Genomic DNA, 17,887 nt, shown 5'->3' on the forward strand with positions numbered 1-17,887 from the left:
TTGATTGTTTCGCAGTTACTGTTCTTGGATTCTTGGCAAGAATGCCTCTAAAAATCACTTTGTGATTCTTTCCTGTTGCTTATGCTTGAATTTGCGGGCAATGGGATACTTAGTGTTGTGAACGTTCTTAGATGATTTTACAGGGGCTGGTCGGAAAAACAGATACGAGTGCAAGATCAAAGAAAGCCTTGTCCATATTCAAGAAGCAGATGGGAACATCATCCACTTTAAAACGCTTGCAAGAAAACTGATCATCCCAAATAAGGGAATTACTCCCATAGCAAGAGGCTAGTCATGTTTGAGTTGAGTGGTCTGTGAAGTGTTTGCAGCAGTTCAAAAGAGTTTTGCCTCATAGTCTGAGGAAGAGTGCTTGCACTCAAAAGCTCACACCTTGAATAAATGTTGGTCTTAAAGGTGCCACTGGACTCTGTTTTTGTTTTATCAGAAGGTCTGTGTTCCTTAGCACTTTAAAGCCAGTTATCCTTGAGCAAGCCTCCTTGCTTTCCAAAGTCTGCCGGATAGAGACCCGAGACCACAATTCAAACTCAGAGCTCCACATGGTGATCTTTCCCCCCTCCCCAAATTTCATATCGTGACAACTTATGAATTCCTCATCCTCATCTTGACCTTTCCCATTTCACCGCTGACTTGGCTGCACTTATCTGTGCTTCCATTTATCCACAAAAATCAAGTACAGGCTGAGAAGATACTTCTGCATGCTATGGTGGAAACATTCAGCTGATGCTATACAAAGAAGACTGGCTCAAGAAAGTATGCAGCATATAAAGATAAGCCCAGTTAAAGCTGAAATGTCCGGTTCTTTCTGCTCCAGGCTTCCCCCCCAGAATGGGGAGGGCCTGGCAAAAGAATTTTCTGATGAAAGGAAGGAAATTATTTTCATCTGCTCTGCTGGTTTTGTTTGGGCTGGTCTGATCTGTCTCTCACGACACTGAAAAGCAGGAAGCAGCCCCCTCCCCCACTAACTCCTCTGCCAGGCACCGGGAGAGTCTGCTTATGTGAAGAAGGTCCTTTTGTCTGGCTAAGAAAATTAAATTTCTCATGGCCTCTTTTTCAGCATTAACAAAGATCTTTAGCTGAAGCACTTCATTTTTGTATACCTGATCAGTATCTTGAACATACAGGTTGAGAGTTTCAAGGAATGGGCATGAGGAACACCATTTTCTCAGATAACATGGTTTGTAGATTTTTGATTAAATATTCTATTTGTGGAGCTCACAGCATCATAGGTATGGCTCCTGATTGTCACTTATCTGGACCCCTCCCCCAAACAAAAAGGTTGAGGAAAAGTCTGAATAAAGAAGATAAAGGTCAACTACACGTGAAAATAACCGTTGTTGGAGGATTTCAATCAGTAAAATGCCTCTTACCTGAAGTGTTGCAATCTAGCGACAGTGAATGTGAATGGGAGAGCCGATATATTAGATGTGCTTTTATCCAGACTGCCATATTTATATATGTGCATGGACTTGGTGCCTGCTTTTCCAGTTTGGTGTAGTGGTTAGGAGTGCGGACTTCTAATCTGGCATGCCGGGTTCGATTCTGCGCTCCCCCACATGCAACCAGCTTAAAAATCCCACACCCCACTAAAACTCCATAACCCCCCCCCCCACCAGCAGCAACTATATTCCCACTCCTCAGTTCACACATTCATACATACTCCCCTGGAGGCTGCCTAACAGGCTGGTTCTGGTGTTCTGGTGAACTCGGGGAGGGAGGGCCCAAATCTTTCTCACCCTAATCTCACACAAAGACCTGGTGGAAGAGCTCCATTTTGCAGGCCCTGTGGAACTGAGACAGTTCTGACAAGGCCCCACAGCTCTCTTGGCACCTCATTCCAATAGGTCGGGGCCTGGACTAAAAAGGCCCTGGGCCGGGTCAAGGCTGCAATTTTCAGGTCAAGGACAAGGATAGGCCCGTGTAGAACGTGTTACAGAAGTCCAGTCTGGAGGTGACCATTGCATAGATGACTGTGGCTATCATATCACCTCTTAGTTATCTTCTCCCCAGGCTAAACAGACAAGGCTCCCTCAGCCTTTCCTCATCGATCTTGTTCTCCAAACCTCTCACCATTTTCATTGCCCTCCTCTGAACATGCTCCAGCTTCTTTACATCTTCTTCAATTGTAGTGCCCAAAACTGAACACAGTGCTCTAAGTGAGGTCTAAACAGAGCAGAGTAAAGCAGTACCATCACCTCATGTGATCTGGAACTACTTTTGATACAGCCCAAAATCCCATTTGCCATTTTAGCCACTGAGTCACACTGCTGATTCATGTTCAGTGTTTGGTCTCCTAGATCCATTTTGCACATACCACTGCCAAGACAAGTCTCCCCATCCTATAACAATACATCTGATTTTTCCTACCTAAATGCAGAACTTTACATTTATCACTATTGAGATTCCCTTTAGCCCTCAGTTTTCCAGTCTGTCAAAATCATCCTGTGTCCTGATTCTGTCTCCTGCTGTGTTTGCTACCTCTTCCAGTTTAGAATCATCTGGAAATGTAATAAGCACCCCCTCTATTCCTTTTTTCAATTCCTTTATAAATATGTTGAACGACACAGGACAGAACCCTGAGGCACTCCACTCGACATTCCTCTCCAAGAGAATGACAACTCATTAACTAGCATCCTTTGATTGCGATCTGTCAGCCAGTTGTTGATCCACCTAACAATAATAAGATCCATACCACACTTTACAAACTTGTCAATGATAAATGAGTATGACTCTTACATTTTGACGCTGGCTCTTGTGGCCAGAAAAAGATTTGGCGAGGCCCTTGTTCATATTTTAAAAGAATCCTGAAAGGGTCAGAGAAAGAAACAGAGAATTCCTCATGGTGAAAGGACAAAGACTATTATGCCTATAGTAGTTAGGGAGAGAGCCTCTTGTGGCACAGAGTGGTAAGGCAGCAGACATGCATGAGCTTTGCCCATGAGGCTGGGAGTTCAACCCCAGCAGCCGGCTCAAGGTCGACTCAGCCTTCCATCCTTCCGAGGTTGGTAAAATGAGTATCCAGCTTGCTGGGGGTTTAAACGGTAATGACTGGGGAAGGGAATGGCAAACCACCCTGTATTGAGTCTGCCATGAAAACGCTAGAGGGCGTCACCCCAAAGGTCAGACATGACCCTTGCACAGGGGATACCTTTACCTTTTTTAGTTAGGGAGATTTCAACAAGATACAGCTTTTCTTCCTCTTGTGCAAGTTACACCTGCCATCCATTCCTCCTCCTCCACAATTGCTAAGGTGCTTGTTGTTCTCCTTTTTTTGTATCACCTTCTCTCTTTCTAAGATGAGGCCATATGCAGAAGTGAATTTAAATTATGTTCCGTGTTAACAGTATGAGATTAATAGTGACTCTGGTGTCCAATAAGCTTGACGTTTGTTTTGTTCCGCAGCTGCACTGTGAAGTCCAAAGCATTTTGAAAATACTTCAACCAGAGAGCTGCAAAAGCTCTCAGTGGAGTTAGCAAAAAACTTCATGTGCTTGGCAAGAATTTGGGAGGGCTGGCACACAGTGAAAGAAAACAGAGTTGGGTCACCATTGTTAGTCAGAAAGAATGGGAGGAAGCACAAAAGACCAGTGTCACTACACAAGAAGCGATCAGGAAGTCGAGGAAAGCTTGGGTTATGTCTGGACAATACTAGGAAGGCAAAGGTTCAGAATGAGCATCTAGGAAGGGATGTTGAAAGCAACAAGGAGGAATTTTGTGTCTGATGGCAAAAGAAAGTCACATGTCACCGGCTTGGGGAGAAATGGAAATGCTACCACAGGGACTGAGCTGCACAGAAATTGCTTTTGTTTCAACAAAAAACAAATGTGAACATTGGTGCTGTTATTAACACTACCAGCACAGATGAGATGGGGGCGAAGCAATTAATCCTGTTTCAGGGCAGTTTCCCTGAACAGTCCCTCTCACTCTGATTTTTTGCAATTAGGCCCCTGGAGGAGCTGCCACTCCGGAACCATCTCCTGCAGCTTCGTTCTCCAGCCCTGCTGCCCCAGGATTGATGCCTGTTGAAGACTCTGAGAAAGCCAAGCTGTCCAACATTTCCATTGAGTCTTCATCCTTGGAGGAGCCCATTCCAAGTCCCAGCACTCTTCAGGGGAAAGATACTGTGACGGGTCAGCAGGCGACCTCTGTTCCCACCAGCGTTCCCACCAATGGTAGCGTTCCTGTGGCCCCAACGAATCCTGCCACCTTGCCTAGCACCGCTGCCCCAACACCAGGTAAGAGGAGTCATTTTCTGGGGAGGTGCTCTAAACCCTCCTCTCCGTGATGCTGGCAGGGCACTTCCCCTTCTCCCCCTTAATCTGATTGTTCTCTTCCCGGGGTGTATCTGAAATAGCATATCTTGTTTCCTCAGCTAGAGAGCTGAAGATAAGCACTTCATAGATTAAACTACCAGATTGGGAAGAACGGTTGTGTAGCGGTCCTTGTGCAAAGTGGTGCTGTGTGTTTCCCCAGTTATCAGCATCAGTTGAGCAATACTTGCCACCGTTCCAAACGCAGTGTAGACATCAACTCTTCGACAACCAGGACCTGCCTTTAGCCCTAGTCTTCAATAGGATACCTGATTGTTAGTTTAAACTCTTCCTTTGTTTCAGATGTTTTCTGACCACAACCATCACACCCCCACATATTGTGCTTCATTGTTTTTTCTTTTCTATCTTATTCATTTATTTATACCCCTCTTTTCTTCCCGTAGGGCCTCTTGTGGCGCAGAGTGGTAAGGCAGCAGACATGCCGTCTGAAAGCTCTGCCCATGAGGCTGGGAGTTCAATCCCAGCAGCCGGCTCAAGGTTGACTCAGCCTTCCATCCTTCCGAGGTCGGTAAAATGAGTACCCAGCTTGCTGGGGGGTAAACGGTAATGACTGGGGAAGGCACTGGCAAACCATCCCGTATTGAGTCTGCCATGAAAACACTAGAAGGCGTCACCCCAAGGGTCAGACATAACCTGGTGCTTGCACAGGGGATACCTTTATCTTTACCTTTTTTTTCTCCCCGCAAGTACCCAGTGTGGCTCTTCATTTTTAGCCTCATGTTAGTCCCTCCGCGATGAAGATTAGACTGAAAAGGGGTTGATGCCCAGGGTCACCCAACAGCTTTCCAGAGCAGAGCAAGAATGGATCTCTTCAGTTGTAGTTTGGGCAGTCTAACTGTATGGCTTTCACTCAGCAAAAAATGGTAATAGCCATACACTTGGGATGATGGCATACCTTCATAGAGCATATTTCAAGTACTCAAAGTGCTTCACATACCCAGGCAGCGGCAGCAATGGCAACCAGGTGCCTACTGCCATCCCTCCCCCATTGGTTGGGGCATGCAGCCAAAAGCGCCTTGCATCCCACCTGTGTGTCACCAAGCTCTGCTTACCCCAGGTGCCTGATAGACTAGGTACATCACCGGTTGGGTGAGAGGTACAGTGACTTGCATCTAAAGGCCACCAGACTAGTTTGTAGCTGAGGTGACATTTGAACTTTGGGTTTCCCCAGTTTTGTAAATCACACACTTACTCTGAGAACTAACATAACAAAGAGGCTATTTTCCTCTTGTCAGTACTTCCTTCGAAGGTACACGTATCTTTTTTGAAGGCTGTATTATCTTTTTTGAAGCTAGAAATGCCGTTTTGTTTTCCTCCACTCTCTGTGGGTGTGTGAAGGGGACCAGGAATGACACAGTTGTTTAAGGAGGGTGGCAGTGTTTATGCAAGCAGAATAGGCTTGTAAGAGAAGAGCTAAATCAGCCTTCATTGTCTGATCACCACTATAAGAAAGCAGCTAGATTGTCTGCTGAAATGTATCTGACTGAACTTTTCTTATCTCTACTGCATCTGGCTGAACAGACCTCCCTGCAATTACAAGCCAAAAGTGGCATGCTTCATCTCCTCTGAGAAGACAGCAGTAGTTCTCATCTGAGTAATTCTATGATTTATTTTTGGGGGGTCACTTTGAGGTTGAAATCTAACAAGGCATCTGCATTTGTCAGATGGAATAGCACAGATTCCCATTCCAAGGGTGTGGCCACTTGTATCTCATGCAACCAAAGGAGTCTTCTCACATCTTAAAGAATGATTTTGGCAGAAGCTTTTGTGAGCCAGAGCCCATGTTGTCAGATGCAAGTTTTACAATCTAATGGGATAACATACATCTTCCTTCTTATCAAAATCCATATGTTGCGCGATTCAGAATATTTCCGTTTGTGAAGCGGAACTGAGAAGCAAGTGACCCATTCACACAACAATTCTTTCACTCTGTATCCAGGTGTAGGGATGACAAAGGCAACATGAATTGTTCCCCCTCTTTACCTTTTTGGTTCTGATTGTCTTTCACAGTTATTAAGAAACTAGCAGTTTCCGCTGGGGATAGTGTACAGGTGACCCTTCCAAAGAATGAAGTGGAACTGAATGCCTATGTCTTGCCTCCACCAAATGAAGGTAGGATTTACATCTATGCCGCACATTATGGAGCAGGAAGCCCCTGGAAATGCCAATCAATTCTAGTTCAGTAACCATACAGGATTGAATAATGGAGCTGTGGCTTGTTAACCAGCCTTGCTTTTGCTGCCAGGATCTAGTTGTATAGCCACAGCGTGTTGCCTCCTCCCCTGTGCTGGACCTTCCTTTTGAATGGCTTGCAGCCATCTCCATGGCATGATTTTCCCCCCAAGTTCATGTGGACTGAAAACAGTTATAGGAATAGGCATCAGACAATCTGTGTGTGGGGTGGGGGGTGGGGGGTGGGAGAGGAGAACATGACTTTTTGAAATGAAGCACCTGATCTTCTCTTTTATTTTTGTATTTATGGTTCTTCATCGTAGGAAACACCTACTCCTATGACTGGAGGCTGATCACCCATCCCACTGATTATAGTGGAGAAATGGAGGGCAAGCATTCACAGATCCTCAAGTTATCCAAGGTAGATGTCTTACTCCTTAAGTGCAAGAGGCAGCAAGAGAGAGAGTGAAAGAGGAGACTAGCTTGGCACCTATAGGGCTGCGGGAGGCAAAAATAGCAGAGGGTTATTTGTGCTATAGTGGAGGAATGGGGGCATTAAATTAAAATCCCCTGTTTATAAGTAGCATGTCAGCTCTTTAGCTGCAATTACTGTTAAATAGTCAAGTAAGTGCAAGAGGCATTGTAAAGAGAATTTCAAACTACGCAATGGTCACTGGGGAATTTTAGAGTTGGGGGCGCTCTAGTGTGTGCAGTGCGGGTAGCATGCATGTTAAGCATGTGTTCCTCATATGCATGTGCTGCTACTATACTTCTTTGTATCCATAAGATTTGGGACATAGCCCTCTTTAATCACTGAGCTAATGTCTTCTTTTCAGCCATGTAATTTTTGACTTGGTTTTATATTGAACAGCCCTGCTTCTTTTCTTCTTCAGCTCACCGTTGGCCTGTATGAATTCAAGGTCATAGTTGAGGGTGAAAACGCACACGGTGAAGGAAGAGTGAACGTGACAGTGAAGCCAGGTATACCCAGCATCAGTGTTTCGTCCCTTCGTCTCACAAGCTAGTTGTGACCTCCATTACTATAGGATGAGCAAGACTTGTCTTGGAAGTAGTATGTGTGAAAAGGATCTTGGAGGGTCTTAGTAGATCATAACACTGAACATAAGTCAGCAGTGTGACTCGGTGGCTAAAAAGGCAAACGGGATTTGGGGATGTATTAAAAGAAGTATAAAGTTGAGATCACACAGAGTGATCTTACCACTTTACTCCACACTGGTAAGACCTCACTTGGAGTACTGTGTTCAGCTTTGGGCATCACAACTGAAGAAAGTTGTAGAGAAATTGGAGCGTGCCCAGAAAGAGGCACTCTGTGAAATGGCTTGTTACTTTTGAGAAGAGGAAGATGAAATCTTGTGAGGCAGGGCTGCAACCACATCAGTCATCCGTGTGTCTAGCACTCTTCCTCCAAGGAGTTCAAGGTAGCATATGTGATTCTCCTTTGTCCCTTTTTATCTTCACAACAACCCTGTGAGGTAGGTTAGGCTGAGAGAGTGCTTCTGGACCAAGGTCACTTGGTTTCATGGCAGTGGGCGGGGGGGGGGATGTTTTCAAGCATGAGTCTCCCACTTCCTAACCCAACTAGACTAGACCACATTGGTGGAGGAGCAGATCCTAAGAAGTTAGTGACTAAAGTGGAACGTGACTTTGAAAGGGCGTGCCTTAGGCTAAATTCCTGAAAAAATTAAGAAGGTTTCCCAAAGTACCTTGAGTCTAAATGGACCCAAAGACAAAAGTACACTTTTGTGTGGGTGGTAAGTTGTGGGAGCGGGGTTTCTTGTGTCCTCCTCGATGAAAATGCCAGCTTGACACTGTGCTAGTGGAAGGGGCAGTTGTTGTGCGCGGTTTTGATTTCCAATTTTCCTTGATATGGCTCTTTTGTTCAGAGACAGGTCAGCATTACCCAGGTCTAACATCAGAAAGCGTGTTCCGTTCATCAGGCACGGATCCCCTTGCAAGGCCAGGAACAGGGAAAGGTTAGGGCAGGGATTCCCCAACTTTTTTTGGCCTGTGGATGCCTCTGGTGAAGACAACCACAATATGGCTGTTGTGGGGCAGAGCCACCGAGACAGGGGCGGCTGAGTTTCAGAAGAAGAGGGATAATTTTTTAAAAATGGGAAAGGGGAATAAGGAAGAATCAAGCCAACGGTATGGTGGTAGGTGTTGCAAAAACCATGTTATTTTAATCTGTACAGCCAGTCAGCTCTCCAGTGGCCCGTCAGGAGGCATTCTCTGCAAGACCCTCACCTGACCCCACCCAGTTTCAAAAGACCAGTGCTGATTACTGTTGGCACATTCCCACTCCCTGAGCAGCCAAAGACCCACCAAGGCTTGCCTGGCCAGGAAAAGAGCAGCTTTCTTAATATAGCACTGATGTTGTTTTAGCAGCACCTAGTGGCCCTTTGGGGAACAGCTGTGCCAAGAGCAGGCCATATACTCAAGTGGGTAGCTGTGTTTGTCTGAAGTAGCGCAACAAAAATAGAGTCCGGTGGCACCTTTAAGACCAACACAGATTGATTCAAGGCGTGAGCTTTTGAGTGCATGCACTCTTCCACAGTCTGAGGAAGAGTGCTTGCACTTGAAAGCTCATGCCTTGAATCAATCTGTGTTGGTCTTAAAGGCCATATACTGTTTGTTTTCCCTGGAGACCTCCCAACAGCTTCACCAGCAATGTCAGTAGGTAGTTTTTTGCCCACATTGCAGATGGAGTAGCTGATGCTGAGAAGAATGGTTGGTTCACAACTGAGTAAGATCATTTCTGTAGTGGTCCCTTTCTGTAGTGGTTCAAAACACGCCACGTCCATTACAAGAACCCTGTAGGGCAGTGGTCCCCAACCTTTTTATCACCGGGGTCCGGTCAACGCTTGACAATTTTACTGAGGCCCGGGGGAGTAGTCTTTTGCCGAGGGACATCACTGCTACCACCTGAGCCCCTGCTCCACTGGCTTTCCTGCTGGCGCCCCTGACTTTCCGCCGCCCACTGGGGGGCTCTTACCAGCAACAGCTGCGTAGTGCCACGCCTCAGCCATGGCGGCCGCTGGAGAGCATCAAAGGTGAGCAGCAGCCAGGGAGGAGGACGAGGAGGAGCCGCAGCCTGGTACCAACTGATCCACGGAGCGGCACCAGTCCCCGGACTGGGAGTTGGGGATCACTGCTGTAGGGTACTTTAATATGACTGCTGACATGAAGCAGGGATTCAGAAAGAGTGGCCTGATGAGCTTGTAGCAGAGGCATGGCCTTTTAGCCCACAGTAAGCTTCCACTAATATTTTTCAAAGTTTCCCCTTCCCACCGCATACTCCCAACTTGTGCCATTCCCGAGGTTTCCATTTCACCCTGGGAGCAGCATTTGAAGCTGCATAAGGGAGGTGGGGGCAAGAAAGTCCCATCTCACTGATGGAAACCCCTCTCCCTGAGATCCGAGCCAAAGTCTGAGGACGTCTGGGCCACCGTCCAGTCTTGTAGCTTTGCTGCTATGTCAGAGTGCTATGGTGATTCTGCTGTGACGGTCATGCTTCTGTTGTCCTCCTTTTAGAGCCACGAGTAAATCAGCCCCCCATGGCTGTTGTGTCTCCCCCGTTCCTGGAGATCTCATTGCCAACCACCTCAACGGTAATTGACGGCAGCCGTAAGTACTCTCCTCGGTCAGCATCATCTGTGTTGTGGGGCAGGAGGGGAGAGGGATGGGGAAAGGCCGAGTGGCTGTCGACGAACGGGGGTCTAAAGCCCCTTGGCTGATAGCTCGTTAGGAAATTTATTCATTTAAAGTACTTCTGGGCTGCTTTTCTATCATATCCTTGAATCCATTTGTCCCGTTATGGCCCTCCTTTCTCACTGAGACTCAAGGCGGAACATATGATGCAGAAGGAGGGAGTCAAACAGCACGAGGGGTCTAATAAGTGAAATACCAGGGGTCGGATTACAAAAATTAGAGTATTCCAGCTTGTCAAGTGATGCAGAAAATGGAATTACAAAGTTGAAAACGATGCATAAAGTGCAGAGTACACGCAGTAAATGCCATACCTCGTCTTGTGCCCTTTATAAATGCCCCTTCCTGACCTGTTCTGTGAGGCTAGTCCCTTTGTAAAAATGCCCTCCTGAATCATTCTGTTTTATTTCATTTGCTGAATGACAGGAGTGTGGCTTCCTAACTACCTCGGGCCTCTGCAGGTCTCAACTGCCAAGTGCAGCATGTTAATCTTAATATTTAAGAGGATAAAGCTTTCCACAACCAATGTATAAATACTATTTTTAATTCCCCAGGTCTGCAGCATGATGCTGTATCGCTGGCATGCTTGTAGTAACTGCGCATGCATGGACACATTGTTAGCCCCCTTTTTACATTTTTAGTCTTAGTGGACTTGTGGAAGAAAGAGGTGGCTTGGATTCTGTGCTTCTTTCTAGTAAAATTGGCAAGGCGCATCTTGAAGATTGTGGATATTCATAAATGTGGAAAGCCACACAGTCACAGAATCAGTCTGACCACACGAAGCTGCTTTAATGCTGTCAGATCCTTGCTCAGAGTAGCTCACAATTCTCTGCTTTCACTGAGGACTTAAGCAAAGAGTTTTGTCCCAGTCCTGCTCTCAGATTCCCCTTTATTTAGACTTGCCAAGAATTGAGCCTGGTATTTGGCCACTGAACTGTAACCTTACTCATTTGAATTCAGTAGCCACATTGACTCAGATTAAAAGTCTCCGTTTCTCACTTTATTCATGACATTAAGCATAGATACCCAGTTTTAAAATATTTACCTTTTGCCATTTGTAAAAAGTGGACATGCCTGCAGGACAGCCTTATATCAGTCTGAAGCTGATTTTAAACTCTCCTCTGGCTTCCTTATTTGCATTTACTGGGACTGCTTTTGTTCAAAGGAAATCCTAATTAGTTGTTTTTCATGCATTAGAGAGCACTGACGATGACCGGATTGTCAGCTACCACTGGGAAGAACTGAAGGGACCTTTGCGGGAAGAGAAGGTATCTGCAGATACTCCTATACTGAAATTGACCAATTTGGTACCTGGAAACTACACATTCAGGTAAAATACCGTGTGGGATTGCACCTCTGGTTTGCTAGATGCTCAGGTCTAAAACCCAATGCCCCTCCAGATTGCCAAAACCAGTGAATGAAATCAGATTTGTGTTCTTTGTTACTGTGTGTAAAATGGGGAGATTAAGGAGCAATTGACAGTCCTTTTGCTTATTTTTCTTTAGCACACAAACAGCTCACTTGTGCTGGCTAATAGTTCTCAAACTAAGTAACTTTTGGGGGCTTTCATTGGTTTCCTCTGATCAGGGAAGCTGCTGCCGTATCCGTAACCTAGCAAGTTCTTACGTTAAACAGAATAAGCATGTGTAGACTGTGCAAGTGATCGCGGGTGGGTAGTGGGAAAATGTAACAACTTGGCCTTAATTTTTCTCTCTGAACATTTTCTTCCTCAGGCTACATCATTTAAAAATGAGATTTGGTATAAAATGTGTATTAAACTGCACCATGGATGTCATAAATGGATTACTGGCTGGGGATAAAAGGTTCAAGAGCTAACTGATTATTCTGAAAGTCCTAATGTATGAGCACATTTGTGGATTGCTTGCGCTGAGACTCTTTTTTTTTTGTTTTGTAAAAGGCTCAAGTATGCTAGAGGAGGATTGTCCTGAGCCCTGCAATAATTCAATTTTGTCTGTATTTAGTTTAGTGTAGCTAGCATCAGTTGGAGTGAAGGTTATCAGCACATCTGCTGTTTTCTTTGTGGCAGATATATTCAGATCATGAAAAGGGAAATCCATATTGCTGATAGATGTGCTAATACAAAAGATTAAATAAATCATTTTTTCCCAATGTGCACTGTGTGTAGAGCATCACTGGTCCAATTGTATGGACCCAAGGTTTTTGCTGTGCCTTTGAAATGGCTCCTGTGTTGGTCCCTAATTTGAAGGCTGTTTCCAGGGTCGTTTGTTTCAAATAATCAACCATTTTGGAAGCTTTTTATTTCCTTCATTCCTTCACCTTTCTGCCCAGTGGAAACCCAAAGAAGCTTACATCATCTCCATCTTTGTCATCATATCCTCATAACAGCCCTGTGAGGTAGGCTAGGCTGAGTGCATGTGACTGGCGAGAGCTTCCATGACAGAGCAGGGATTTGAGCCTGGAGAATCCCGGATCCTAGTCTGACACACTAGCTGCTACACTGAGCTTGGTCTCTTGTTTTCAATCTGGGAAAACAATATGAATCGATGTTTCAAGGACTTCATGACTCATATTTGCTAGGTCTACCCTGGACTTAGGCTTGCATTTTGGTTGTCTCTCTCTCCAGGCGTTTTCTGCGATACTCATGTTAAAATGTTTGTTAAAGTTTGCCAGTTGTTTTATGAGGAAGGGGATTTTAGCACTCTGAAAGCCATGTGAAACACGTTACATTCAGCAATGAATGCTGGCTTCAAAATGCGTTATTTATAACTACAAGCTGCTGTTACCCATTTGGACAGAGTCTGATTGTTGCTCCCACTTTGCAGGGAATTTGGTAAACACATTTAGCAAAGTTTCCCTTGGAATTCCATGAGGCAGAGCTGCCCACGCCAAGGGGCTACTGCAACATATGGAACTGTGACTTCCATCCCCACATGCAAAAGGCATATTGCTGGGCTCAGTGGCAGTAGTGGAGAACTACATCCAGCCTTGGAAAGCTGCCTTATCCTGAGTCAGGTCCTTGGTCCGGAAGCCCCTCTTTTTCCTGAAGCTTGCTGAAGAGTCAGAGAAAAATCCTGCTCATATCCTTTTCATGCTGAACATGAGGATTCAACCCAGGACCTTCTGCCTCTGCTGGTCAGCTTCTCAGCCAGTGAGCTTTTGGCCGCTTCCTCATGTAGAGGTGCTGTCTGTTGTGGACTATACCTAGTGGCTCCAGTTTGCCTCCCAGTCAGCAAATGGGACTTGGCAGTTACTCTGTGGCCAACGAGCAGCACAGCACATAGAAGCGAGGAGGGAAGATGGCTCCTAAGTATTTTAAATCAGTTGTGTTGCTGCTTCTCAGTCAGTTTGTGTAAAACAATGAACAGGAAGTGTGTAATACGCAGTTGACTCAGGATGTTCTGGTGACCACTAGCACAAATAATAAGGAAAATGAAAATGAATTGATTCAGTCAATTCATGGGGCAGCTCAGCCAGGAACCATGAGTTGTCAGAAGACTATTATGTCTCTTCAGACCCAGATACTTTCCCAACTGCCAGATTCCAGGAATAACAGGTAAAGGTAAAGGTATCCCCTTTGCAAGCACCGAATCATGTCTGACCCTTGGGGTGACGCCCTCTAGCGTTTTCTTGGCAGACTCAATATGGGGTGGTTTGCCAGTGCCTTCCCCAGTCATTACCGTTTACCCCCCAGCAAGCTGGGTACTCATTTTACCGACCTCGGAAGGATGGAAGGCTGAGTCAACCTTGAGCCGGCTGCTGGGATTGAACTCCCAGCCTCATGGGCAAAGCTGTCAGACGGCTGCCTTACCACTCTGTGCCACAAGAGAATAACAGGAGACCTACTTAATTTTGTGAATCCATCTAAGGCAGGGGTAGTGAACCTGTGGTCCTCCAGATGTCCATGGACTACAATTCCCATGAGCTCCTGCCAGCAAATGCCGACATGGGCTCATGGGAATTGTAGTCCATGGACATCTGGAGGACCACAGGTTCACTACCCCTGATCTAAGGTACCTGACCTTCCACAGCAGACAGGTGGATTATGTTGCTCTAAGTAGGCCAGTTCTCACAACACTTTCTACATTTATATCTTCCCTCCCCACTCCTATGTACTGTGCTGCTCATTGGCCACAGAGTAACTGCCAAGTCCCATTTATATCTTGGGACCCCTCCCAGTTCCTTGCCATTTCCTCAGAGAAGACTGGTTCACATGGGCACGTGCTGCAGTAGCGAGTGGCAATCTGCTAGCGGTTTCTCAGTAGAGAAACCACCGTGTGGGTGAAGGTGGTCCAGAGTATCTAATTTTTTTAAAGTTTGAACTAACAAAAGTGTCACACAGTAGCATGCAAACTTTTAGATTCTCCAGAACTCATGATCAGTCTGATCGGGAAAAGAAAAAGGGTGTTTTTTTTTTTTAAGACCATGTTGAAAGGACTTTGTCTGCAACTTGTTGGGAAGTGAGTTAGATTAAGTGGTGCTGAGTGTAACTGAGTTAAAGTGATCGATTCATGAATTAGTTCCTGGCCCAGGAAGAATGACAGAATGTTGGATTTGGTTTCATTGATAAGTATAGCATCTGTGACTATATCTGACTTATCTTCATTTATAATGACAGTTTTTGTGAATAGAGTTTCATAAACACATAGTATATTTTCAGTGTTTTGATGCTTATGGATACATTCACCTGGGTCTTCCAGGCTTTGCTCTTCCTCCCTCCACTATTAATTTCATAACAGGCTGATTTTTATCCTTGACTCCCCTTCCCCCTCCAAGAACCCTCAGAGACTCTGACTCCCACACAGTTCTCTGCCATTCAAGTTGAGATCCAGCCAGTTTGTCTCCTTGAATTCTCCACTTTTAAATTTCCTCTCTCTTTAGCCTCACGGTGGTGGATTCAGATGGCGCCAGCAACTCCACCACTGCCAGCCTAACTGTGAACAAAGCTGTGGATTACCCGCCTACGGCAAACGCCGGCCCTAACCAAGTGATTACTTTGCCGCAAAACTCCATCACCCTCTATGGGAACCAGAGCACAGATGACCACGGCATTGTCAGCTATGAATGGTCCCTGAGCCCCAACAGCAAAGGGAAAGTGGTGGAGATGCAGGTGAGCGGATTGGGCATTTGTATCTTGCCCACTATGAGTGGGGCCAAGATGTTTCTGTAAACAATTTGTCAATACACTTAGACTGTATTAATGTAAAACACTGTTCTAACCCCAGAAAACCTCTATGCTCCAACTGCACCCTTGTTTAACTTTTGGAATACAGATATATGCTTAAATGTTCCTTTCTGATAATTTTAATGGGTTTGGTGGCTGAGCTGGGGGCTGGTTTGATAGTTAAGGTTATCCTTCATGCTAAATCCATTGAAACCAGCATCCTCAGATTGGAGTTGTTCTGCATAGGATTGCATAGTGTACTCTATCAATATGGGGACATGTTCCTTTGTGTGTCCAAGTGCCACAGATTACCAGTGCAAGGGCAAGATTGAAGTCCAGTAGCATGATAAAGACCAACAAGATTTATAGGGTATAAATCTTCAGGAGTCAAAGTTCAGATACGAATGAGGGCCACCTGATACTGTAGGTTATCAGTGTTACCTTTCCAGCTCATTTCTGCTGTTTCTAATTCATCCAAACCCTCCAAAATATTTTGTTTCTCCCCTCCCCCAGTATTTTGAAATATTCCTGACATTTTTTAGGCATTTTCCATTGTTAATTTTTTTTTTACTTTCAAAGTAGTCCTGGGAAACCAGAAGGCAGAATACTCCTGGGTTACATCCAAGTCTATGGAATAGAATTCCTGGAGAGGTGATCCGGGGGGGGGGGGGATTCTGGGAAGAAGGAGCCAACATAGAGCTACCTCAGTTAAAAAAATAGAGTCCAGCAGAGTCCAAATATCACTCAGATGCCTAGGCACCTCATTACAACTGGTGTGGTCTTTAATAAAGTCTCACTTGGAGAGCCAGTTTAGTGGTTAGGAGTGTGGACTTCTAATCTGGCGAGCCGGGTTTGATTTCCCACTCCTCCTCCACATGCAGCCGGTTGGTGACCTTGGGCTTGTCACTGCATTAATAAAGTTCTTCTAACCAAGCGGTAATATCAGGGCTCTCTCAGCCTCACCTACCTCACAGGGTGTTTGTTGTGGGGAGAGGAATGGGAAGGCGACTGTAAGCCGCTTTGAGACTCCTTCGGGTAGAGAAAAGTGGCATATAAGAACCAGTTCTTCTTCTGAGGCAAATAAGCTTTTTAAAAAGTTCAGTCTGTAGTTGATTTGCCGGTCTTTATGACTCCAGAGTTCTCCGCTGCTGCAGAAGTATATGGCCATTCCTCTGGAAGCTGAAGTTTGCTAACATTACCAGCACTCAGTAGGAATGTCACTGGGTAGAGATAGGATCTTGAGGAAGTTCAAAGGCAATATAGTCAATTCTCTGGCAAGTTAAAAGTAATTTGAAAGAGGGATTGCTGTTTTTGATGTAATCATTCATCCCACTTTTAGCCTCTGGTAAACAAATGAGCCTCTTGTGACGCAGAGTGGTAAGGCAGCAGACATGCAGTCTGAACCTCTGCCCATGAGGCTGGGAGTTCAATCCCAGCAGCCGGCTCAAGGTGGACTCAGCCTTCCATCCTTCCGAGGTCGGTAAAATGAGTACCCAGCTTGCTGGGGGGTAAACGGTAATGACTGGGGAAGGCACTGGCAAACCACCCCGTATTGAGTCTGCCAAGATAACGCTAGAGGGCGTCACCCCAAGGGTCAGACATGACTCAGTGCTTGCACAGGGGATACCTTTACCTTTACCTTTTAAACAACTGGCAGGCTTTTATATTGTTTTTTTATTGATATAATGGCTTAACCAAGTCAATTTATTTATTTATTTATTATTTATTTATCATACTTATATACCGCCCTCCCCGGAGGCTCAGGGCGGTTTACATCATAACAGAGAACAATACATAAAACAGTCTGTAACTTGTATAACTGATAACTAATAATTGTAACCAAAATAACAGCACAATATAACGGTATAACAATATAGTACTACAAACAGGTCCAGGGCTTATTGATGGCATTCTGAGGGGGGTGGTTTATTGATTGAATTCTGAGGGGGGGTGGGGGGGAGCAGGGGCCCTTGGTCGCTGTTGATTACGTCTGGTCTCAGCCAAATGCCTGGTGGAGGAGCTCCTTTTTGCAGGCCCTGCGGAACTGTTTAAGCTCCGTCAGGGCCCTGATCTCTTCTGGGAATAGTGGGACAAATGCTAGAAGGGTTGTTTGTATGAGTGTGCATACATGCCATGAGAAGCAAAACCTTTCTTGGACCACTTTCAGCTCTTAAAAATATTCTCAAATCCTTTGAGCTAAATCTGAAGGAAGATTTTTCCAGTTGAGACCAATTGGGCTTGTTACGACTCCATTACATTGTTGTTTTCTTCCATTTCAGCTATTTTTCCTCTCCCTAACCCTACCACCTTACTCCTGCATCACTGTGTCCCTAGTTAAGAAATCCCATATTCTCACTTTGTTGTCTATTTCTCATTTCCTAGCTCAGATTTCCCCATATAATCTGAGTCACAAACAGGTTCACAAATAAGAGCCCTGAGAATTAAGCTTTCCTATAAGCACATTCCTTGTCCTCAAGATCAGTGTTCCCCAACCTTT

The 17,887-nt window shown here is 45.3% G+C and overlaps 1 protein-coding gene across 3 annotated transcripts in view; it reads left to right on the forward strand.

Moving 5' to 3' along the window:
* KIAA0319L (KIAA0319 like) overlaps window positions 1-17,887 on the forward strand; it is a 63,396-nt gene that overhangs the window by 28,397 nt on the left and 17,112 nt on the right. For all 3 annotated transcript variants that reach the window (XM_077337575.1, XM_077337576.1, XM_077337574.1), the window contains 7 exons: window positions 3,962-4,253; window positions 6,360-6,461; window positions 6,845-6,942; window positions 7,415-7,502; window positions 10,074-10,166; window positions 11,445-11,577; window positions 15,108-15,336. In XM_077337575.1, coding sequence (XP_077193690.1) covers window positions 3,962-4,253; window positions 6,360-6,461; window positions 6,845-6,942; window positions 7,415-7,502; window positions 10,074-10,166; window positions 11,445-11,577; window positions 15,108-15,336 — 1,035 coding nt within the window. The remainder of the gene's footprint in view (window positions 1-3,961; window positions 4,254-6,359; window positions 6,462-6,844; window positions 6,943-7,414; window positions 7,503-10,073; window positions 10,167-11,444; window positions 11,578-15,107; window positions 15,337-17,887) is intronic.

Source organism: Paroedura picta, chromosome 5, assembly GCF_049243985.1.
Source record: "Paroedura picta isolate Pp20150507F chromosome 5, Ppicta_v3.0, whole genome shotgun sequence".
Classification (NCBI taxonomy): domain Eukaryota; kingdom Metazoa; phylum Chordata; class Lepidosauria; order Squamata; family Gekkonidae; genus Paroedura; species Paroedura picta.